At 33.9% G+C, this 25,937-nt stretch overlaps 1 protein-coding gene across 4 annotated transcripts in view; it reads left to right on the top strand.

Moving 5' to 3' along the window:
* The window catches only part of LOC126970076 (latrophilin Cirl), a 335,802-nt gene extending 309,865 nt beyond the window's left edge, over window positions 1-25,937 (top strand). For 2 of the 4 annotated variants that reach the window (XM_050815747.1, XM_050815748.1), the window contains exons 4-24: window positions 526-632; window positions 1,267-1,475; window positions 2,546-2,693; window positions 3,346-3,474; window positions 4,842-4,983; window positions 5,870-6,030; window positions 7,162-7,272; window positions 7,510-7,640; window positions 9,325-9,484; window positions 9,817-9,984; window positions 10,634-10,756; window positions 11,176-11,357; window positions 11,871-11,998; window positions 13,150-13,375; window positions 13,897-14,062; window positions 14,935-15,149; window positions 15,737-15,834; window positions 16,662-16,830; window positions 18,607-18,816; window positions 22,140-22,433; window positions 23,690-25,937. In XM_050815747.1, the coding sequence (XP_050671704.1) occupies window positions 526-632; window positions 1,267-1,475; window positions 2,546-2,693; window positions 3,346-3,474; window positions 4,842-4,983; window positions 5,870-6,030; window positions 7,162-7,272; window positions 7,510-7,640; window positions 9,325-9,484; window positions 9,817-9,984; window positions 10,634-10,756; window positions 11,176-11,357; window positions 11,871-11,998; window positions 13,150-13,375; window positions 13,897-14,062; window positions 14,935-15,149; window positions 15,737-15,834; window positions 16,662-16,830; window positions 18,607-18,816; window positions 22,140-22,433; window positions 23,690-24,529 (4,117 nt within the window). In that variant the 3' untranslated portion in view covers window positions 24,530-25,937. Of the gene's footprint in view, window positions 1-525; window positions 633-1,266; window positions 1,476-2,545; window positions 2,694-3,345; window positions 3,475-4,841; window positions 4,984-5,869; window positions 6,031-7,161; window positions 7,273-7,509; window positions 7,641-9,324; window positions 9,485-9,816; window positions 9,985-10,633; window positions 10,757-11,175; window positions 11,358-11,870; window positions 11,999-13,149; window positions 13,376-13,896; window positions 14,063-14,934; window positions 15,150-15,736; window positions 15,835-16,661; window positions 16,831-18,606; window positions 18,817-21,374; window positions 21,739-22,139; window positions 22,434-23,689 lie in introns of all 4 variants that reach the window. The other 2 variants (XM_050815750.1, XM_050815749.1) reach the window with 2 other exon arrangements.

The following is a 25,937-nucleotide window of genomic DNA, read 5'->3' as shown; positions in this document are numbered from 1 at the left end:
TATCTTGTAACCAACCATAATGTGTTTCACCATTAGGAAGGGTTTGATCATTGTCCAATCAATCTACTTTACATTTACTATCCCAACATTTCCATTTCAATTTCTGTCATTACCTCATTTTCAACTTCATCCTCTCCTATTACGCTACCAGAAATTCGCTGAAAATTAATTATTTGTCGCTTCATTTTATCGGGTTAGGTCAACGAGATTGCCAATAAAGTTGAATCCAGGCGCTAACTCATGTAAATAACATTTAAATTGTTTACGACACTTAATGAAGCTTTGCGGCATCCAGTTTAGTTTAGGTTTCATCAAACTTGTCGCTCGCCGAAACAATGTTTGCTGCAAAAATAGCTGTTGGCTAATTATGAGGCACTGGCTTTTGTTTGTCAAAACTTTTCAGCATTTTAATACTAGAATCCAAGTAGTGAAGGTTGAGTTTAAAGAGTAATAATGAAATGCTCGTTTTTTGTATTTTATTTAAATTAGACTTTAACTAAGAACACATATTTTGTTCCTTCGCAGATGTAGCATGCATCAAAACTGCAGTATATTGGCCAGTACGAATATGTTTGGAGATCCATGCCCTAACACATTGAAATATTTAGAAGCCCATTACCAGTGTGTACCAGGTAAATATATCTTTTAATTTTTTTTATCCACTATAAGTAGCGCTCATTTACGAATACAACTTTTAAAATCAGAATATTTAGAGGATCGGTAGTAAATGGCGTCACTTTGTGATTTTACAGCTTAAAATCATGTATATAGATGGTTGTATTTATTCATTTTATATTCTCTATTTGTATATTAATATACAGGCAGACAAGTTGCAAAGTAAAACCAAAACGTAGTTGTATTTATGACTTAGCTTAAAAATAATGTATCAAACCATATGTAACATAATTAAATCGTAGTTTCCTGTAAAAGCTAGGTCATATTCATTGTTTATATCGACTAATACTATGTCAAACATTTAGTTTACAATTGGGTACATTTCCCCAACTTTCTAGCTATGAGGTCGATTATACTTTTTGATTTTTCATAGCAAAGGAGTCATTATTATGGAAGACACGAATTGCCATCAGCATTCTTTGCAAGGTTAGCTTGGCTTCATGAGCGTAGTCACAGTAGTCTTCTGAGCCCATCGAAAGATATAAAATATCAAAATGTCCTGCAGAAGACTTTCCAGCTACTCTTAAAATTCTAAATATAGTCACTATCGCTACTACACACTACGCTACACTTCCACTTGTAAATCCGCAGCATCAACAACAAGTACGACAAGCCGACCATCACCGCCTTGGTTGATTACATCACAACCAACCGTGTGGCGGTCTACTGCATCAACAGTTCCTAAGAATCCGGTGCTCACCCAGCAAGAGAAGAAGAAACCGACAGTGATCACCCCGCCTACATTCAGACCACATATCACTTTACCACCTGAAGTGCAACTCGGGAATATTGGGACAAAGGTATGTTAATATTATGTTGAATGATGATGAGATTAGAATAAATTAAATGTTATCACCAAGGCTAACTTATACTTAATAAAACTTAATACCAAATTATACTTCATTTATAAAGTACGTTATAAATACACATCAGAGCTTAATGCCATGTTAAAGCACAAGTACCCAGTGAACGTATATAAAACACAAGTACCTCAAAGTTTTACGATATAGCGATATATTTTTGGCGTGAATCGTGTTAAAAGTCAGAGTGAAGCGATCTTAAGTTATTACTAATAAAAAATGGTTTATCTGAGATATATATCTAAATCTAGTGAGTTTATTTTACATGGTTTTCAGGTAACTGTTATGAGTTGATTAGAGTTTACACATGGGCCGGGTGTGTTGGCGGGAGATTGGACTGTGTACAAGACTAAAATTTGGCGCTCTCCTTTCTTTCTGTTAAGTGTAAATAACGACTCAAACGTGACGACGCGGTGATTTTTTCATGTGTTTATATAATATAAACAATGTTTAAAATTCATAATAGTTCTGTTGTTTTGTACATTGTCTCGATAAGTTTTTCTAAAGTCCTGTTATAGGCGTTACCAGTTATGGAATGAAATTCGCATTTATTTATGGATTAGTTTTACGATTTCATGTAAAACGTAGTAAAAACTCTGATGATAATAATATAATTACCAAATTTCTTACCAAAATACATTCATTTTTATGTTTATTATATTTATTTTAAATTATAAGTAAAATAAACATATACACTTTAACAAAATCTTTAAAATCATGGTTAGTAGTATTAAAATATGACGATACAGAAAAGGTTCTTAAAATTAAAATAAAGCATCAATTACTTACACTTGCTTGTGCACGTAAAACCAGTTCCACATACCAACATAGACTTAAAAAAATTAAGACACACACATACACACACCTTTGTTTTTTAAGTGAGTTTGCTAATAATTATGTCGTAAGGTTTCGAAAGGACCTATCACAGAGGGTAGGGCAAAAAACATTCTGTAACATAATTAATAATTTAATATTAATTATTATTGTAAAATGATCATTATTATTTATAGAAGACAACAACTCGGCAGCCAGACTCGTCGTCAGAAGTGGATCCACAAATTCCATTGGATATTGCTCCAGTTATAAAGGAAGACACGCAAAAGACTGAATCAGATATAACTAACATTGACAAACCGAAGGAAGAAGAAAACGAACCAGGTATATTGGTTTCTTTTCTGCCATTAACGCAGCGACGTACGACACGTGGTAGCTAACTATGAACCTTATGAGAAAGCTCATGGTCGCTTAGAGAGCAATGGAAAGGGCTATGCTCGGAGTTTCCAAGTGAGATCGAATCAGAAATGATGAGATCCGTAGGAGAACCAAAGTTAACGACATAGCCCAAATGATTGCGAAACTGAAGTGGCAGTGGGCAGGGCACTTAGCTCGACGGACAGATGGCCGTTGGGGCAGTAAAGTCTGCGAATGGCGACCACGTACCGGAAGATGCAGTGTTGGTAGTTGGCCCACAAGATGGACCGACGATCTGGTCAAGATCTGGAGATGTTTGGGGGAGGCCTTTGTCCAGCAGTGGGCGTCTTCCGGCTGATGATGATGTTGATGATGATACGACATCAGATTTTTGTGCTGTAAAAAAGTAAAATAAACATCGTTTAATGTGAAACGTTTGTATGCTGATTTTGATTCGTAAATGTCTATAAACCTATTAAAATTCACACAATCACCTGATATTAATAATAAAGGCAGCGTGTTTGAACCTTCATTTGACATTTCTTGACTTAGCATTAAGTTATTAGAAGACAATCCTTAGGTTACCCTGTAATATATAATATGTTCGATTTTATTTTAGCTGCAGTAACTGACGAGACGCTGCAGTGGGTGCCAAGGGATGAGGATTTAGAAGCCACACCTTCAGCACATATCCCAGCAAAAGGACATCGACCTGATCTTCTTGAAGATGATTTCGCTAAAGTTTTCTGTGAGTTTTTGTTACTGTCTATATTATGTCTTTGTAAAAGACGGTCGTATATTGGCCGATGTTAAGTTTTACACAAATCTTTGGATTAACCGATACGAATTAGTAAAAGTAAAAATTTATTTTAAAGCTGGCAAATGTTTAAAGCATGTTGGTTTTGAGAAACAAGCAGAGGTCAGATCCGAATTGTGTCAACTAAGTTTGCGGAGCTCCCGCCTTAGCTTGAATATTTTTTAATTTGTCTTTTATAACAATCTAGAATCCTTCCGCCTGACCCTTTACCAATGGAATCGAGCTAAGTAAATCCGTAATATCTTCTTACAAACAAAACATTTACGTCAGTAAATCTGGCGACTTGTCCTAAATACCATTCAGTTCGGTTTTCTGAATTTAATTACATGTCTACTTCATCATTTACCGTACTTTCGGAGTAAATGCTAAGATTTACCAAGTGAATGGTGGTAAAAGTTCGAAATGAACGATCATCACAAAACTCTTCACCTTATCCTTTAGAGTTGGTAAATTTTAGTTCCGACTGGAATTATTTTGGATTTCATTTTTCTTTTATATTAATATTATTTAGGTAATGGTAAGCTTTATTAGTTTATAATAATATAATTTAAAGGCAAAATAAGCGTTATTTTTATTTTAAAATAGCCTACAAACTACCTAAAATATACTTTTCAATTCTCATTCTCTGAAATTGCTTAGTTGTGCACGATATAGGCTGCACAAAATCGATTTTTGTGCACAAGTGCATTTACGTATCTACTCATAAATATATGTATATTAAGGCAAAGAAAAAGAGCCATACAGCCTAACATAAAAAGTTCAGAGATAGAATTTGTTATTTTTTAATATTTACTTTAATTTATTTGCCTCATGTGTGGAGCCCAAGCCTAATATCAATGTCGTAAGATTAAAAAAAAGCGGCGGGGGCTTTGTTTTTTCGTGCGTTTTTTAATTTCTTCAAATTTGCTAAAATTGTTAAAAATATCCATGTTATACTACTGTTTTATTTCCTCGCAATCGAAATGAAAAGCAGAGTTTATAACTCGTCCACAAAACCTTTTTATCCTCGACATTACTATCTGCTAAAAGTCTCGGGTAAAAATGATTCACTTTGTGCACTCGTGGTGAAATCTACTATTGATATATTAAGAGAATTTATGGAAGTAATTTTTTTTTAATGTTCCGTGCTAGAGTTGCGTTGAGTTTTACCTAAGTTACACCACGGACGAGTAAAAAAAGACTTTTTACTCGTCCGTGGTTCACACTAGGCTTATAGGAATTTTCTAAAATTTTTGATATATAATAATTATATAAATGAGATTCTTTAACAAAGCTTAATTTTAAAATGTATTAATCAGCTACAAGTGCAACACCAGCTCTGGGTCGGAGGGCATACTGCCAACAAGTGAACGCACGAGGACTTCATTGGAATTGGACCATGGCTGGTACATATGCTGTTCAGCCATGTCCTGGAGGAGCAACTGGACTGGCCCGATGGAAGTAAGGGACATAACAGTTTATTATTATAATAACCTTTAAAAATACTTTATATAGAATGTTAATTTTCCCGGGATTTCTATTTTACAAGTTAAATTAAAAACAAAGAATACTGGAATTTTCATAACTATTCCTACAATTACTTTAAATACTACTTAATAACATTATGTAGTCTGTGTCAACTGTTTGCAAGTTTATCTACATTCAATTATACGTGGATTAAATTTTATTATTACTATTGGTTTAGCACCCCGACGATTCTGATCCTATTTTTTTATTTAGATCTTCATATAACAGGATGATACCGTCGTTCTAGTATAATAGTTAAATGTACCTATAAAATTATTTTAGAATATTTTTTTTACGTCACTTTATCAACGGAAGTATTTGCATTTGCAGGATGTTAATTCCCAACAATAACAACTGATTTTTTTATGCCACTATTTAGGGGTATACACTAGAAATTTTAGGGCTATGCTCTGAGTTTCCCTGCGAGATCGAAACAAATGTACAGATCCGAGATCCGTAGGAGAACCAAAGTCACTGACATAGCCCAGATGATTGTGAGACTGAAGTGGCAGTAGACAGGGCACAGAGTTCGACGGACAGATAGCCGTTGGGGCAGTAACGTTGTCGAAAGGCGACCACGTACCGAAAGACGTAGTGTTGGTTGGCCCCCCACAAGATCGACCGATCGCCGGAACAGGGTTGGATGAGGGCAGCGCAGGACCGATCATAGTGGAGATTTTTGGGGAGGCCTTTCTCCAGCAGTGAAGCCTTGCGGCTGATATGATGATGATGCCACCTTTTTTATAACTAAACTTCTCCAATTATTCTTTCAGACGCTTTAAAATACCTTTACAAATTTAAAACCAATAATATTTTCTAGATGCACGCTAAGTACTCATCAGCACATAGAAGAAGAGCATCCTAGGCGTCGGGTTTCAGGACTGCAATCTGGAGAGAACTATCACGACTTGGGGCTGGATCAGCCAAACGAAAGACAACTACAACTTATCAGGCGACTAGGCTCTGAAGCATTACTAAAAGGTACATAAATTCCCCATCATGCTATAGCCTAAAATATTTTCTTTCGAAACTCGAATAGAACCACCAGACAAAGAATATCTTGTATTGCAAACGACTCGCCTCCATAAAATTAGTCATTTCTTGATGGGGCAATGTTTACTATTCTATAATAATAAGCTTAAAAAAAATATAAAAAGCTAATTGTGTAGCTGGACTTGTTATACAATTTTGTATTATATAGATGAAAGGCATTTTAAAAGATATAAATTTCAAATTTGATTTATTAAAAAAAAAATTGCAAGAAAATATATGATTTTTTATCAATAAATTTTCATTCAATCATATTTTACTTTTACCTATAATTAATATAATATAAGTAATATTCAAATTCAAATATTTTTATTTAAAATAGGATTAAAATCACTTGTTGAACGTCAAAAACTACCACCCATTCAAAATATACTGCCTTAGATCTGAGAAGAACGGGCGCAATTAACCAAGAATATACGAAATGTTGACTGACAACACTGTCAAAACAATAATAATTCTGAAGTTTTCCGAGTGACAGACAGCCTTGAACGCGCGGTAAATAAACGAGGGAAACATTTAACGTCTGAATAAACCAATCATTAACAGAATGTCTATTTGTAAACATTTTCGATATTCTTGGATTATTCTCAGGTATAACATTATACCAAGTAAGAATTAATTACAAACTAAACATATTAAACAAATAATAATATAATAATATTGACACACTTTTTACACAAATTATCTTCCCCCAAGTTAAGCATATATAGCCTGTGTTATGAGTTACAAGACAATGATATATTTAATATAATATACTTACATAAATTTATAAAAACATAAATATAAACATACATATAAACACACATAAATACATTTAAACATCCATGACTCGGAAACAAATAGTTAATAAATACAAAGTTTACTGTAAATAACTAACAATTAATTAACATCCAAATACCGTTCATCCATTCCTCTCACAAAAACGCAAGCACTCTGTTAAAATCGTCTGCCATCCATCCGCAAATAAATCACAAGCAGGGTTGGCTTCGAGAAGAGCGTTGAGAGCAGAGAGAGACCTTATGTATTCATATAGCCCTTGAACGCAGTTGGTTTAATTTACAGGTCGTGATGGCGACTCTCCAGAGCATTTAATTGACTACCGAGGGAACGCCAACGTTCCTGATGCTGCAGCTTCCACCCACAACCTGCCTTCAAATGGAGACTATGTTTACAGTAATGTCTTCAAGTTCCTTTAATACATTAGTTGTCATAATATTTGTACTAGCTGCCCGGACAGAATATCTCAACAATAAACGATAGGCAAAGATTACGAACCTCATTATACCAATTAACATTGATAGCAATTGTCAGTCTTACTTGCTTCAATCCTCACAAATCACCCGAATATAAGATTATCAATGGGATTTTCAAATAATGCATTAGAAATAAACAGTTTTCATTTTTTTTCAGCCGATGCAATTCCAGAATGGCACGAACCTAATCCAGATTTAAGCGAATGTCGATCTGTTTGGTTGAATAGCTTAGAAGCAAGAGTAAGAGAAGGCGAGTCTCTTCTTAGCATCAGTAACGACCTGGCTCAGGTGAGATATTAAGTAAAGTACGTCAAATAATTTGAACTAAAGCACACATACATTGTGTGACTCAAAAACGTCCTAATTAAGACACATTTTGACATTAAGCTTACGCAACGTTTGAGAGTGAATACACTAACTTTATTATTTATTCTTATTAGATAATTTCAATATACTTATCAGTGTTCTGCGTGACGCATTATTTTTCTGTTGTTTCTTATCAGATTCATTTCTATGTCATTCTCAAACTAGATGACAGAAACTTAAGATTGCCGCCTATCGTTTTTCAATGTCAGATGATAACAAATAAACGATGAAATGAAATGAAATGAAATGAAATGAAATGAAATGATTTATTTGTATGAATCGTGGTAACATAGTTGTTAACAATTAATTGGTGTACAGCACAATTCGCCAATATATCGGCATACAAATATTTGATTGTCAATATTGGAATATCATATTTAATTTATACTTATACGTTCTTAATACACATTACATAGCTTTAATTCAATGAGATAATATAAAATAAACATTAGTTTGTAGGTACCTCTCAAAAATTACATTTGAATACTATTATTTTTGGCTAAAGAATTCTTTTAAACTATAAAAGCTCTATTAGCCATAATTTTAATTTTTTATGCATTAATGTTTTAGGCATCTCTCTAATATTCTTTGGAAGGTGGTTAAATACCCTAATACACATAACATTTGCGTTATTTTGATGAAGCGCTGTTCTACAGTATGGCATCAGAAGGCGAGTTGGATCTCTTAATCCTAATATGGAATAGTCCTTTGCTGGTTTAAAACGTTCACCATGTTTTTTAATGAACATACAAATTTCTAATATATATAGACCAGTAAGCGTTAACAGACGGTGCTTTTTGAATAATGGTCTACACGATTCTAGAGGACTGACATTGCATAAAGCTCTTATACATTTTTTTTGTGCCAGAAAAACATTTGAAATATTAGTGGAGTTTCCCCATACTATTAACCCGTACCGTAAAACTGACGCAATATAACCGTGGTATGCAGTAAGTGCAGCATTAAAGGATACAGTTTGTCTGAGCCTTCTTAAAGCGAAAACGAACTTATTTATTTTGCCTGCCACTGTATCACATTGAGCTTTCCAGTTACAATTGCAATCTAATATAATGCCTAAAAATTTTATTGTGTTTGTTTCTTTAATCGTTAGGTCACTGTGTGTTATATTTAGAGATTTATGTATTGTTTTATAATTAGAAAATTGTATATATTTAGTTTTTGTCATATTAGCGAATAAATTATTCTCATTAAACCATGTCAATATAGTTTCTAAATTTTTATTAATAGTCATATTATAATTATTTATCGCTTTATGCTCGTCAGGAATAATTATGGATATGTCATCTGCAAATAATACACAGTTATATTTTATTATTATTAAAGACATATTCGTATATACTCGTTGACCACTCGTAAACCACGCAAAACTATCAATGACTTTTAATCTTAAAAAAAATGAATTAAGGTCCTAATTATGATCACTTACCACCACTTATGTTACACACGTACAAAACTGTTAGCTCAAAAGTCGTATTAAAAGAAAAAAACTTAATGTAAAAAGATTAAATTGATATTTTTTTCGTTCCATAATTTTTTACCGCAGTTGATGGGTTTGAAATTTGTTTAATTAGTAATGTAATTACAGGTGACGTCATCAAAGACTCTGTACGGCGGTGATATGATGACAACAACGAGTATTATGAAGAAGTTAGCACAGAGAATGTCACAGAATGTTCAAACATTTCCCGACCCTCGACAGAAGGAAGCCATTGTCACTGATATGCTACTGGGAGTGATAAAGACAGGTAATAATCAAATATTTTTATTCATCACATTTATATAAGTTAAAAAAAACTACCATCCATTCGAAACAGTGTGCCTCAGACCTGAGAAGAACATTCAGCACGCTTTTTTCCCTTAATTCGTTACAAAATAAGTAGTATCGTACAATAAAATGTATAATTAAATACCCTGAGGGCGTTCGCTCCATTCCCAGTCTGTGGTATCATTTATAATATATTATAAAATAAATACATTAATAAAATAAAGACTAATAACATTCTACTTAAAATAGCTTTAATGTTAAAAGCGTAAAAAGTTAAATCACAAAAAATCTAAAATGAAATTCGACTTTCAGGATCGAATCTTCTAGAAGAAAGTCAACGTGCCTCGTGGTCGGATTTAAGCGTGGATGCTCAGAACAGAGTTGCCAGTGCACTGCTCACTCAGCTAGAAGAAAACGCATTCTTACTGGCTGACGCTGTAACCAAAGAAAAGACAATACTGCAAATTGTTAAAAATATATGTGAGTTGTTATTTATTTAAGATTTTAATTTTCTAGTCTTATGTAAGAGTATTTTTATTATTTGTAATAAAAAAATTGGAACACGGTTTAGGATGGGATGTAGCCTCGTATTGTACACAACCACAAACACTGTAACCCTGAACTGTACAAACTTTAACAGATACTAGCCTCTTTACATTTTTGAAATTTTTCTGCACTATCAAACACCTCAGGAGGAAACTGATTGCTAAAGATACTCTTCTCAAACGCTTTGATAAAAATTACTATGTTATGTATCCGTATAAACAGAGACATGTTAGACTGTTACCAAGAAAATAATTAGACACTAATTAATAAATAAAACTCAATAAAATAAACCATAGCTCTCAGTGAGTCTTTCGACCCTGTCACATCCTGTATTAATGCAGTGGACTCCAAAAGGAGCCAGGGTCCGAGAGAGCATGAATTATAATAGCCCTGCTTCATGAGTTTTTGTGGAGGAGATTCTTATGATTTGTTTGCAGCACGTGGTTCGTAGTAGGACAATAATTTACTTTTAGTACATCAAAATATTTTTTATCTTGAAAGTACAAACAATATTTTGGTGGGCTTGACATAATATATGAAAATCTTAACAGGATATATCTGATGGTTTTGAATTTATTTCTAGGTCTTTCCGTTCGTGTTTTGGAAGTAAAGAATGTGGAGGATGAAACGTTTCCTTCTCTCATAGCACAAGAGCAGTGGAAGGCTTCTGAAGATACCATCACCATTCCCAAAGCTGCTTTATTAGGTACCTGTATACAATAATATGTAATTAAAAATATTGATGTATTTTCCGAAATATTTGATCATTGTGGTAAATTGAATCGTAAATAGTCATTATAAACATAAAAAGCTATAATTTTATAACTAAATGATGAGATAATTTGCGTAGTTTGCCTGTCATTAATATTTTTTCGTAAAAAATTTGCCTATTCTTTTTTTATATAATACAATTAGTCTTCATAATTTCGAAGACTGTACCAGCTTTTACTATTTTTCTACTAGTAAAAAGACCTAGCGACACACAATATAAGGCAGTTTATGCAATATATTTTACGCATAAATTTAAAATATTTCGTGATTCAAAATAGTTTTTACTTTGTTTTCCTAAACTTTTACTTTTATGAATAGTAAGTTCCAGTTAAACATGTTATTTTTATTTTACAGAAAACCATCAGGTAGACCTCGTTCGGATTGTGTTCTTCGCTTTCGATCGTCTGGAAGAGATCCTGCCGCCAACATTCGGGAAGACTCCACAGTTTGCCGCTTATAACTCTGATCCTGCATCATCAATTAGCATTAACTCTGAGAAGGAGAAGAAAAATGTTACTAGAGTTCTTAACTCAAAGGTTGTCAATTTAACTATATCTCATTGTACTTCTTTATTATAAATTTGAGTTCATCCATTCGAGACCTTTTCATTAAACTATGTATTTTGAATGTGTTTTCTTGTTGCGGTTTTCGGGGCAATACGACAAGGGTACCTCTCAAAAAAACACCTAGGTACACCTTCCTTTAAAGCTGACAACGCTCCTGTGATTCCTATCATGTTGCAAGAGAATGTGGGCGGCGTTGATCACTTAACACCAGGTGAATCGTACGCTCGTTGGTAAAAAATATACTATTGTCGGATTTAATGTTACTCCAGGGTAATGGCACTACGTTACTAACAATTTGGATAATTTCACTCTTGACTTCAATTACGTTTAGGCGTCCTTGACAGGATGTAAAGCAAAAATCAATAATAAAAACTGTAATGTAATGTAAACTGTAATGTATGTATGTAATTTGTATTAATATTTTTTTTAGTATGTTTACTTGTTAATTAACTATTATAACATTGGAAATATTTATTTATTCAGGTGATATCAGCCAGTTTGGGCAACGGTCGGCATATTCAGCTATCCCAAATGGTAAAGCTAACCATGAAACATCTAAAGACAGAAAATGTAACCAACCCGGCTTGTGTCTTTTGGGATTATACATTGCAGTAAGTTGTTTTTTACCCATTATTCAAAGAGTAAAAAAAAAGATAAAATAATATTTTACTTAATGAGAATATTTTGTGGAAAAGTACTCTTGATACTTTAATATTGAAGAATTTATTAAGCCTAATTACGGACTAAAAAGTGCAGCTACTTTCTTATTTATGTTCTTTTACTGGTTTTAAAGTTTTTTGTAAGATTATCCAGGAGATTTTGAACCTATTTAGTCATAAAAAAAATCTTCCTACCTTTCTATTCACATATTTAGGTTTTTGTTATTTTATTCCGTATTAATATTTTGATTAAATATTTTTGATGAGCATTTGTTTCTTGTCTGATGTACAATAATTTTATATTAGTATATAATCAGATGATTATAAACGGGATAATACTTTACGTCCCAAAGGAAGTTAAATAGTTAATAATTAGTTACAAACCATAAGAAGTATATTTTTAATAAATTCAAAATAGACAAACATAAATAGAATAAAAAGTTATTTGATTTCAACGTTCTTTTTAAAATATCAGTATACATATAGAATATATTACACCAGTTGGAGGCTCCATTGCACAGGATGCCGGCTAGATTATGGGTACCACAACGGCGCCTATTTCTGCCGTGAAGCAGTAATATGTAAGCACTACTGTGTTTCGGTCTGAAGGGCGCCGTAGCTAGTGAAATTACTGGGCAAATGAGACTTAATATCTTGTCTCATGGTGACAGGCGCAGTTGTAGTGCCGCTCAGAATTTTTGGGGGTTTCAAGAATCCTAAGCGGCACTGCATTGTAATGGGCAGGGCGTATCAATTACCATCAGCTGAACGTCCTACTCATCTTGTCCCTTATTTTCATTAAAAAAAAAATATATATATACTTATTATATAGTATACATAAAAATACATACTTATTTATTAGTTACATTTGTCTAGAAATATATTTATATTACTAGATCGATCTCGTATCAAATTATTATTCCTATTAAGGCAGCTATGAACCGCTAGATTCCTACGTATATAACCGTGTATATATATCACGGGTTCAACCATCTTAGTTCGACACAAACAATTCATACAGTTTAAATTAATTTGTGGCAATGTGTCTAGTCTGCATGTCTTAAACAAAATGCCTTTTACTATTTCAATAACATTATTTTCAGTGGTTGGTCACCAGAAGGTTGCCAAGTGGAGTGGTCCAACCTCACACACACCGGCTGTGCCTGTTCTCATCTAACCAACTTCGCGATACTAATGGACGTTCACGGCGTTTCTATTGGCGCAAAACACGAAATGGCGTTACGGCTGCTTACGTTCATTGGCTGTGCGATATCTGTGGTCGCGTTATTGGCCGCCATTTTGGTTTTTCAGTGCTTTAGAAATATGAAGGTAAATTTTATATGTTTAAATTTAATTACATATATATTTACTCCATGTGAAATATAAAGTTGACACTTATAGTATATTTCATTACTATCGTTTGGGTTTATCAAGGTATTTGCTTGACAACATTGTCCAACACTGAGATAATAAAATTAATTGATTTTTATCAGCTGGTAATTAGTATGCATAAGTCAAGGAAAAGAAATAGGTACCATCAAAAACATAAGTTGTAAAAAAAACAAGAACTGATTTGCGAAACTCAGTTCTTCTACCTTAAAAAGTTGTGAGATCCATGTAATACAAAATCAGTCAATTTATTCAGTCCCTACTTATATTAAAAATAGTTTATGTTTTAAATAATTAGATTGCCTTGGTGATCGCATGAAATCACAATGTTATTTTTTTTGATAAAAATCAATGCATACACAAGTAATACATATTATATTACATGAGATTTCTAAATTCTGTATAAGACTAATTTTTCCTGAAATAAAAAAGTGTATTTTTATCTTTAATTTTTTTTCCAGTCGGACAGAGTGCTGATACACAAAAACCTGTGTGTTTGCCTGCTGATAGCCGAGGTTGTGTTTATGTGTGGCATTGATCAAACACAAGACAGGATAGTCTGTGGGGTCATTGCCGGCCTCTTACACTATTTCTTCTTGGCAGCCTTCGCTTGGATGTTTCTGGAAGGTTTGTTAATCATTTTCTTAATTCAAAGTGTTGTACAGAAAATAGAAATATATTTATTTACTATAGGGGGTGACAATAAGATAACTTATTGCAACAACGGTTGGTAAACGTCATGAAGCTAAATCTGTTCGTAAAGGGGCTATGACATGGAGAGAAGAACTTGTAAGAAACTCCTAGTTCATCTTTTAAATCATATAACAACCAACTTTTTAATATGATATTATAAAATTTTAGGTGACCTGCGCAGAACCAGACAAGAACCATGCATTATTATCCTCTATATAAACTACTATAGTATTTATATATTTGTTGAATTTGGTTTTATACTACGACTGACTGCACAGTCCTAGTGTACTGCCTGCTATTTTATTGTAAAATCTAATACCAAGACCTATGAACATAATAGTTTACTATAATCTGAATCAGCAATGATATTTCTTCTACCAACATTTGTATTAGAGCATTCCGACGACCTAAACGAAGTCGAACATCGCATATACTGCCATAAATCAACTTTTTTTTCTTAATTTAGTTACAATATTATGTGGTTGTATCGTACAATATAACTGTGGGCTGAGGGCGTTCTCTCTATTTCCTGTGTAGTATCATTATGAAAATTAAAATGTTATAGTAACATTTACCACACAAACGTTTTTTCGCACGTCTTTTGTGTTTGGTAAAACATTTGTTTTGTACATTTTCTGGGATCACGTTGTACAAGCATGTACATCGCCCTATAAAAGTTTATATTTGTTATTCGTTTTAACATTATGATTGTCGCAGTTTCTAGCTAATTCGTTTTGCTTAAATTGTTTATTTCATTTTTTTTTTTTATGATTCTGAGAAAATAATTACAATATCATCAATTTCAGGTTTCCACCTATACGCAATGTTGGTAGAGGTATTCGAACCCGAGCGACCTAGAGCTCGTTGGTACTGCATTGGGGCCTACCTGTCTCCAGCGGTGGTGGTTCTGGTCTCCGCAGCTGCATATCCGCCAGGGTACGGCACTCCCACTCACTGCTGGTTGTCCACCGACAGATACTTTGTTATCAGCTTTGTGGGACCCGTCGCTGTTGTGCTACTCGTAAGTTCCTAAATAGTTTAAAAACCCTAATTTTTCTTGTTCAATATCACACTAATTTAAGAAAGTTAAGTACTCTCAAAATTATTATTTAAATAAAGAGAAAGCGACAGACAGATTAGATTTTGATCATTGTCGTTTGACGGTAAGCGACGAGATGACTGGGACGTTTGGCTGATGGTTATTGATACACCCTGCCCATTACAATGCAGTGCCGCACAGAATTCTTGAAAAAGTCTGAGTAGCACTACAATTGCGCTCGTCACCTTGAGACATAAGATGTTAAGTCTCATTTGCCCAGTAATGTCACTTGCTACGACGCCCTTCAGACCGAAACACAAGAATTTTTACACATTACTGCTTCACGGAACGGTGAAAAAGACGCCGTTGTGGTACCCATAATCTAGCCGGCATCTCATGCAAAGGAGCCCACTGCATTACCTTTTGCTTTTTATGAAGATTTAATTTTTCACGCTCAATAGCATATTATATTTAGTATTAGTAGGTAGAATGAAGTATAGTTTTAGAAGTCCCTCTCTTAACTTGCATGATAAAATAAATTTGCTAAAATAGAGGTATTTTTTTTTCAGGCGAACTGGATATGTCTAAGCATGGTTATATACATGATGTGCAATCATTCGACTGTTTCCATCAAAGCCAAGGAGAACTCTAAATTATACAAAATAAGGTAAATTGCAATTAACATTTTAATATACTAGTTTATCGTAGTCCTCAAAGTGCCTCGGTGACGTAGCGGTGGCAAGTGTAACTTGTTGCCCTATTCTTGTAACAAAACGAGAATTAGAATGTATTATTAGTCCCAGGAGTGAGGGTACTTGAAAGTTAGATCTATTCTATTCTATTCTTTATATTGTGGCTTTTGTGGAAAGGTCACCACAACTGAGCCAATGTCAGGTTGAGGTAGGCTACCAAGTAATCAGTAAAGGTACGGTGTTGAAGAGCATTCCAGTTTTAATGTTAATGATCAGTATTTATGTACAACAGTTTTTTAATTTTATGTTAAATCTGACACAAATACACAAGCTGTACCTAAGTAAAATTATAAAACGACTTAAAGAAAAACACACAGACTTATTACAATATATAAATACTTATGTATTATGAATGTTAATTAAAACTTCATCTTATTTTTCCTAATATATTTACATAAAATATTATTTATACGTCTAGATAGACTGTGACAGCTGTGATAACGTCGAAAAAATTTAGGTTGACAGTTAACCTGTCTTTTTAGCAATGCACGCACACTAATACAAATCGCGAGTGAGAGACGTAGCTTGTCACGCACACTAAAGTAATAACTGTGGCTCTCTCTAGAGGCTCTATCTTGACGTATAAATTATCGAAGAATTTAAATTAACATACATAATTGAATATAAGATTCGTTAAGGGTGGATATTTTGTAAATTTCCGCAGTACTCGAAGCTCAACCACCGTCCAGTTATTCCCGAGCTCACCTAGCGTAGACTAACGTAACGACAATCACTATTCCAGGGTATGGCTGAACAGTTCCGTGGTGCTAGCCTTCTTGCTAGGCCTCACCTGGACGTTCGGCCTGCTGTACATCAACGAGCAGTCTGTAGGCGTGGCGTACGCGTTCACGATACTCAACTCATTACAGGGACTCTTTATATTTATCTTCCATTGTTTGCAGAACGAAATTGTAAGTATATTTATCAAACTTAAAATAATCTTTATTTATCCGTATATAAATCTCTTATCTGTCACATTCATACACTCCATAGATGGATTGAAAATATCTATATATCGGTGATTGAAATACCAAAAGCAGGTTGTGGAATTAAATATCAATATGACATCACAAATTTACAATTTCGATTGAGTATTGAAAGCGGCCGTTAGACGTACCACTTTGAATGGTCGACATATTAATTTCCTAGTTAATTTACTTAATCTTACGTTCGCCTGAGAAAAAAAACTAAGCATCTCCTCCAATATGACTCCATATAATGTAATAGTAATAAGCCATTTACATGTTCCGTGATATCTCGTTAAAAAAAAATTTGAGTTAAAACTAATCAACTTAGTTTTTTAACACAGTATAATACAAAAACAATAACATTCACATGGTACCTAAGTGATACCTCAATTATAGGCGAAAATGACATGCTATTCAATTAAATTAAGCCTCAAAATAATATAAGAACTATAATATATTATATATCTACGAATACAATCTTAATATAAATTTACGCAAAATATTATCGAAAAATAACGATTGAGGTCATCCCTCCCTTGAAAGAACCGTTTTAATATATTTTTTAAATTTATGTAAGTTGTGATCAAATATGTCGACTTCATCGTGATGACTATTATATTCCCTGGTAATTCTATTCAAGGGACAGAAATAGCCTAAATTATATCCTGCATAATTACAGAGAAATATAAATAGTGATTTTTGTAGTGGGCCTTTCAAAGGGCTTGGAGTTGCGTAATATATATAAAAAAGAACTATACAAATTTATTTATACCAAAATTTACGAACGAGACGAGCGGGACTCAAACCCGCTCCTCTCCGCGGTTCCGTCCGAGCACTGAACAAACTGAGAGTTGTACAAGGCATGCCAAGATGATCGATGTGTCACTCGGACGGTTGACGCAGTTGGTAAGAGCACTCGAACGGAATCTGAGAGGCGCGGATTCGAGTCTAATTTTGGTATAAATTAAATTTTTACATTTATTAATAAATCATTTTTAATCACAATCATAATATATATGCCATTATATTTCGCGCTTGAGCTTATTTGTGGCTAAAGTACCTAGTATTTTTAATAAGTACGGTATGTTTTAATTTTAATTTAATTTAAGAATTGTTTTATATTTTGTGATTTTCAGCTGCAAATAAAATATTTTATTATTATTGTTTATCCCAGAAGTAAGGGATATTACCTAAAATAACATACTATTTAACAATTCGACATTTAACTGTTTCACAATTCACAGAAATAATAAAAACTGTAATTTTTATTATTTCTGTGAATTGTGAAACAGGTACAGGTACTTTCAAATTCAAATATTTTTATTCAAAATAGGATATGATCACTTATTGAAAGACAAAAACTACTATTCCGCATTCTAAAAAAGTATGCCTCACACATGAGAAGAACGGGCGCAATAAACTCAGCGGGCTTCTTTTTTATTATTTAATAGCCTGAGGGCGGTCGCTCATTTTATTTCTGTGGTATCATTAAAAAAGTCATTTATATTATATTTAATCTTAACACTCAAACCTATACCACACTAACGTTTTTTAACAGTTCTTTTGAATTTCGTAATATATTTGTTTTGAACATTGTCTGGAATCTTCTTGTAAAAGCATAAACAGGACCCTAAAAAATACGGAGTAACTCGACTCAGGCTTATTCTACTTTCGCTGTATTAATTTTGGCAGTAAATCTTAAAAATTTTTCGTAAAAAGTTCCAGAAAGAGTGCGCTCGTCTCGGAAGGCGTCACCCGTGGCTCTCTTGCTGTCTCTACTTCGCGCAGAGCTCCCAGCCTCTTGCCCACAACGCGCCCACGGCTTCTTCATCCAACCACGTGGATACCAGGCAGGGCTCCGTCAAGAGTCGGAGGTACCACCAGAGCACAGTCGACACGGATGATGTAGTGGATCCTCGGGATGTCTCTGTAAGTATTCTTAACTGGCTTGCAATATAATTAAAATCAAATTTAATTTATAAAAGACTTCAAATTCTACCCAAAAATGTCTTAAGATGTTAATATATATATATATATAGGGGTGTAATATTAAACTATATCTGGTAAAGATCCCGGTAGTTTTACAATTACATCGCTTAATGCTGCATTAATAATATTAATAGTCTAGTCATCAGTCTGGAAAACTTTTATTATTTCAAAATTATTATATAAAACTTTTATTATGTAACTTTCACGCAAAAATGTAATGTCAAAACACAGTTACAATTACATGCGTTTTAATCCTTTAAAATTTGAGAGTTGCTATCAATTACTCGCATCACGCGAATGCAGTAATGGAGAGTACACGATGGTGCGAAGTGTTACTGTAGTTGGAACATTCAACGTTAAAAATTATGCCGCTGAATACGCTTTAGTGCTGTAATTGGAAAACTACCGTTGTGTCTTCTAAATTCATCGACCTGATAACCCAGTATACTTCTAATACCTGTATATTTGCAATGCAAAACAATTCAATCATCCAATTGATGTGAGCTGGCGAGGGGCTCTGAATGCTCATTGGTCCTGACCAATCGTTACCTATAACGTTCACAACATAATATCGTAATTGGTCAAATACGATTTCTGATCTAAATATTTCTTTTTATGAACTTCCACAGTACAGTCAATCGAAACGTTTGAGTACTTTATTGTTTGACTTTGCATGCATTGCATAAATTTAATATAATGTTATAGAATGAAACTCTTAATATTGATTTAAAAGAGATGGCAATGATTTTTTTTGCCACTTTTATAACTGAAGCTCAACATTTCAGAGATGGTAGTAAAAAGATAAAATAGGTATATTTAATTAGTGTAATTTTCGACCAAACTGGATAATAAATTTTTTGTTAGTTTTTGTATATTTCGTAATTACTAATTAAAGCAACAAATCACAAACAACCAATCCCGTCTGGCTACTGTGGTGTAAAGCAAGTACCCCGCGCCCGCTCATTGTATCAATTGTCATATGTAATTACATATCATTTACTGAATTATTTGTATTGCGAATATAATAATAGTTAATTTTAAGTCAGTAAAATATAGATTCTGTTTAGATAAGTTATCACCAACATATCATATACTAAAGCAGTGTCCGAAACACGCTGCATCTTATGGTATTTAGTATTATTCCGATCGGTTCAGTAGTAATCACAGTATAACCGGCTCTCGAATTCTTAGTAATAGTTATTTATGTAACTGTTGTGTAATAAGGGGTATTAAAACACGAATGTGGATTTATCTCACAAGGCGAAGCCGAGTGTGATAATAGTATCACATGAGTGTTTTAATACCTAATTATCAATAGTTGCATACAAGACTTTATCTACACCCAAAATATAAATCCTCTAAAAGATTCTGAAACAGTTAGCTTACTGCTAACATTAAAACAGCCAGTCCTAGTAGTAACCTAATATTATTAATTACTGATTATATACAAATAAACTAAGTATTAATGAAAGAATTATTTATTTTAGTAGTAATTTACATTTTGTATAGTGCTATAATTAAAATTCACTTGAATATTATGTTCTTTTGGAAATTAATCGCTAATTTTTTGTAAACAAAACAATAAAAATATCGAAGAAAAATGGCAGGGATTCGAATAACCTACTTTTTTTACAGCGCGCGACGTTCTGGTCTTGTAGAACGCGCGTAAACCAAAATGTTCTTTTTTTGAAATTCATACAGATGCCACGCATCGAGCAATAAGAATGTGGCTGTCTGTTAAAACTGTTTGAGCATGAAGGGAATGAAAAAAAAAAATTGGAGTGTTGTTATGAAATTCAGTACAACATTACAACACTCTTTTGGATGATGTAATGGTTATTAGAACATTGGGTGTTTTAATGTTGGCAATAAGCTAACTGTTTCAGAATATTTAATAGAGGATTTAAAGCATGGGTGTAGATAAAGATATTTTACTCGGTTGTATCTGAAGTCCTCATATTTGGTTCACGTTCTCATTCTGCTCTTGAAAATAATTATTATTTGTTTTGTTTGATTCCTATTGTTAATATAAAATTAATGTATTTGAATTGTTTTCTGAAATAAATTTATCTGATTCTTTATTGAAATCAATTATGCATGCACAATCTATTTGATCGAAATTAAAAGTATTTTTTAGAAGATTCAATGATTGGTCGTTTTAGCTATTAATTAAAATAAACTGTCGACGGTTATAGTGCGGCTGACAAATTATAGTTTTGGCATGAATCTTTCTACCCAAATGTTAACGTTAGCAATAACTATTATATCTTTCATATGTTATTATTTACCTCATTGCAAATATGATAATATTATGTATATATTTTAGAACTCATGAAACCATTAAGTAACAGTTAGTATTTAGGAAAAAGGGGTACAATTAAAACTTTGGTTTTGTTGTTTTAAATTTATATGTATAAACTACCAACTAACACTTATTTTAAGTAACTTAAGAAAACGTACACGACTTTACATTTTCAAGAACTCATCACTTTTAACAGAACTCAGCGAGCACATCCGTGTCAGCGTCAACAACAAATAATCTAGTCATCAACAACCTCAATGTTGTCGTCAACAACAACAATCACAACAACAACAACGTCATCAACAACGCCTCTGTTGCGTCACTCGCGGCCGCGGCTGCAGCTCACAGCTACCATTCTCATAGAAATCGAAGGAACTCTCAAGACAACCAAAATTATGGTCCTTCTGGCAATTTCGGTCCCACCCTCAACGCAACAGCCTCCAATTTCACTCACAACATTCCTGATAGAGAACCGGCCGCTCCCATGTCGCATCTTCGTAATCCGATAAACTCTGGCAGCGGGCGATACCCACCGGGATACAGACAGAACATACAACAAGGTTCGTACGCACTGTTCAGAGATAGGTATATTTAAACCACCACCACTCGGCTGACTTGGTCAAAAGACAGCTCAATTTTGTGTTAACATTCCGTTATACGCTGTGTAACTAACATTTGTGTAATGGAGATTGTGTACGGTAAGTGATTTTTTTTATTATTAATAACAAAACTAACGCTTTCCTTTCTACTAATATTAACACGGGTTTATCGATATAGTGGTGTTGTGGTTTATCTGTAGATGCAATTGAGATTCAAAATCCAATTGAAATCCTATCTCTAGAACGATGCGTATGTCACCTACTTCACTCAACATCTATCCTCATCTAAACTATACAAAACAGTATTCTAATATGTAGTGTATAATAAGTTTATGTATTTATTGTTTATTATATAAAAACAGAGCTACAAATTGCAACCGGATTCAAGATGGAATATACGACCGACGGCACCAATATACGTTCCGAACGACGATATAAGAAATGCGCGTACTCCAACGCCGCAAAACATACCGCATAGCTCGTCGCATACTCAAAGTATAGCGTCGATGCACAGCTACAGAAACAATATTGACGTACCGAGCGATTACCAGAATCTTCGATCTCGGTCGCCATCTTGTTATTCAAACAAAATGGCGGCGTCTATTGGCGCGAACGACTGGGCTTTAATGGCGAATGCTGGAAACAATGCTTGGAAGGTGAGGGGATGGCGTAGCACTATTAGAGTGATCACTTACACTTTTGTAAGATCTCAATTATAAATTTATTATTTCATAATAAATTGATAAACATTATATTTAATTTCTCCTGTTTCCTATTATTGTGTTCATTTTATCTTTAGTTTATATGACGACCCCTACAGCACAGTGGTTAGTGACCCTGCCTACTGAGCTTTAGAGGTCCCGGGTTCGAATCCCGGTAGGTGCAATCATTTATATGATCAATATGAATGTTTGTTTCCGAGTCATGGATGTTAATATGTATTTATGTATAATTATTATTATTATATGTATAATAACACTTTGGTTAGTATTTTTTTATAAGAGATCTTACTTAAGTACTCGCCAATGCTGCATGAGGTAACTTAGCGTGATTGCATGATCTAACAGCACTTGTAAATACACCATCCCACCTCCTTCTAGTTAAACCCTAGGCCATTTCATACACAGCTGTGTTCATGCATTGCGTTTATAACATATCAAGTAGGATACAATTATTCATCAAAAATCGAGCATGTTTTGCGCTAAGTCTAAAGCTATATTCTTTACATATTTTTAAAAACAATTACTTATTAACAAATCACAAATGTAGTCAACATCACTTAGCCTATATTATGATTATAATAATTTTTGAACACAACCAAAAGGATTTGTTTGTCAATATGTACTTATGCTAGATTCACTTTTGTTTTTATTATAGTCATGTCACAACTACATAGATACAATTTATTCATCGACATGGTTATTAAATCTTCAATCAATTAATTAGTTACAAAAAAAAATATACGATTAATTTGTTTTCAAATTAACTAAAAAATTGAGCTGTCTTGATTTTATGTTACTTTTATATAACGCTATATTTTGTTAAAACAAAAAAATACCCTCTGCTGTTTTTTTTAATCGTCGTCTTCGACTAATTATGGCTTATAACTAAATTCCGGCAATCAAATGCAATATTATGTACGTAAAATTCAACTTTATGAAATCTGCTGATATCATTTCCGATAAGCAAAATATAACGCTATATACTTAAATATCAATTCTATATTTTTTTAGTACAATAATCATAAAATATTTAAACTGAACAGACCTTATTTTATATAAATACGACTAGTCGTCTTCCGACTTCTGTTTTGATGTTATAATTTTGCGACTATTATACCTCAGTAGCACAAAATACTTACGAGATCAAAACTATACTATGAATTCCGTATTTACTTCTTCTCTAATTACAGAACACTTCTTCTAAGCCCCACCCCGGGAGCGCCGCGACTCTTCCCCACCACGACACGTTGTCTCGACAGCTTCAGCAGAACCACATCCACGGACCTTACGCCGAATGTGACGCCGCACATGCCCCTCCCTCCCCTCGACACGTCATCAAGGACGAGGAAAGTCCCCTGCATTACCCTCAAGGATACCAAACCACTCGAAGCTACAATCATGACTTCAGGAATCCGCACGTCTTCATATCGCAGCACGCCCCTGGAAGTCAAGAGATGATTTTTCGGAAGCACTACAAAGACGAGAACCGCAGAAAACACCATCATCACCATGGAAGCCAGAACGTGAATCACACTTACTCGGAGATCGCTTCCCAACAAGGCAGGATCTATCGACGCGGTTCTGAAGAGTTTCGAGTGATCCAAGACGATCCGGTTTACGAAGAGATAGAACGGAACGAGACGATGATGTCGGATGTGTCCGACGATAACTCCGGACCGGATAATTGTCGGCAGAATCCGGGACATCACGGTTCGACGAGCTCCAAATTCTTTGGAGACCATCGTCCTTTAATATCGTATAGCCCTGGTGAAAGACTTCATCACGACCCAGAGCATTACGGCAAATATGGCAAATGGGATGCCCTGGACAGATCGTATGATACAAGGCATGCGTACGAAAGTGGAAGGTTAATGCATCCCTATCATCAGCCGCAAGAGAACAACATGCGGGCGTTGGCTGCCGTTCTGAACGGAGAGAACAACGTAGTTTGTCATTTGGAGCCTAATAACTCCTACGACGTGTATCCCCAAGGCGGGAACCCAAGGACTGTATCGCAGCCGAGTTTTTAAATTCCTAAAATATCTATTTTTGAGTGTTAGTGACCGTGCAGTGTACAGATAGTAAATTTTCTATGAACCGTAGAGCATAGAACACTCTAGGCATAAACTTACGTGATAGTACTTGTAGAAAACTTGCCATAACGCGAACTCTTACGTATATTATATTTATAGACATTTAGATGTATTGTTAAATTTAAATCACTCTTTCCACTGTGATCCTATTTAAATATAACGGCTCAAGTTTCAAGCTGCGACCATTTTGATTTGTAACCGAGGACTATTAGCAACTCTTGTATATAATAATTATTAGTCCTAGATTGACTCCGGTGTGACCTTTTCTATCCTTTAGTTTAGAGCGCGTGCGCTTAATCGATTTTGTTATCCGTACAATACTTTGTATTTTAATATAATGTGGTATTTATTTAAAAAAAACAAGGCGACCTAAATGCAAGTTCTGGAAAATGTTATCGAGACTGTCGAATAATGTTAATAATTACAAATAAATTCAATTGTAATATGTAATTGATCTGTCGACTTAAGTAACGCTTTGGCACGTCCGTCTGTTGTAATCTATATTTGATACCTATACTAATAAACGCACGCGCTCTATTTATTGCCTTGTACACTCCTAAGGATTCTACTCATGACATAATGTATCTATGGTTATTAGTAGGTACGAATATCTGTGATGTGTCATTTTATGCTTTAGTTTAAGTTTGATGTACATTCAACTTCACTGCCATAAACATTTATAATTTCTTCGGCAGCTCTTATATTTCGATCGAGAAAATCCATCCAACCTTTATTAGACTGACCCACTGAATGTTGTGCACTTTGTAAATTAGTTAACTAGCGTTTTATTAACATTTCTACGTATTGTAGACTTCTTAAACGCCATGAAATAACTATGTATTAAGGAATTGTTTTATCGTAGTAAGATTGTAACCTGGTTCTTATTTCTTGTATATTTTGAGTCGTCTAAGCAATAATACAGACTGAAGTATTGTATAAATAGTTGGTTATGAACGCTAACGTTTATAAAATACTTTAAAGGGGCTAAAAGATGCTAATGGTAGGCGCGCGTAATATTTTCGGTCATTGTCTCTGATGCCGACATTGGTTTTAGTGAGAGTGACACGGAGAACTGACGAAAGCATTTGAGTGAAGGAGAAAGATAAGGGTCATTGACCGAAATTGTTTTAACCGCGCGATGTCACTAAAGGCATGGTTATATTTTGTATCTAGGTATACTAGTCTATCCCCTTATGTAAAGTTTGTCATGTATTATGTTATTTTTGTTTTATTGTATTTTAATAACGTTGAATATGTAAAGTAGAAGGAACAGAATTTGTAAATAAATTAAAGTTTATATAAATAAAGAGTGGTTGTTCTGTGAGGATGGCCGCGGAATTTAAAA

Source organism: Leptidea sinapis, chromosome 20 (genome assembly GCF_905404315.1).
Source record: "Leptidea sinapis chromosome 20, ilLepSina1.1, whole genome shotgun sequence".
Taxonomy (NCBI): Eukaryota; Metazoa; Arthropoda; class Insecta; order Lepidoptera; family Pieridae; genus Leptidea; species Leptidea sinapis.
Note: the sequence above shows the minus strand (reverse complement) of the source record. Positions and strands in the feature narration are given on the sequence as shown.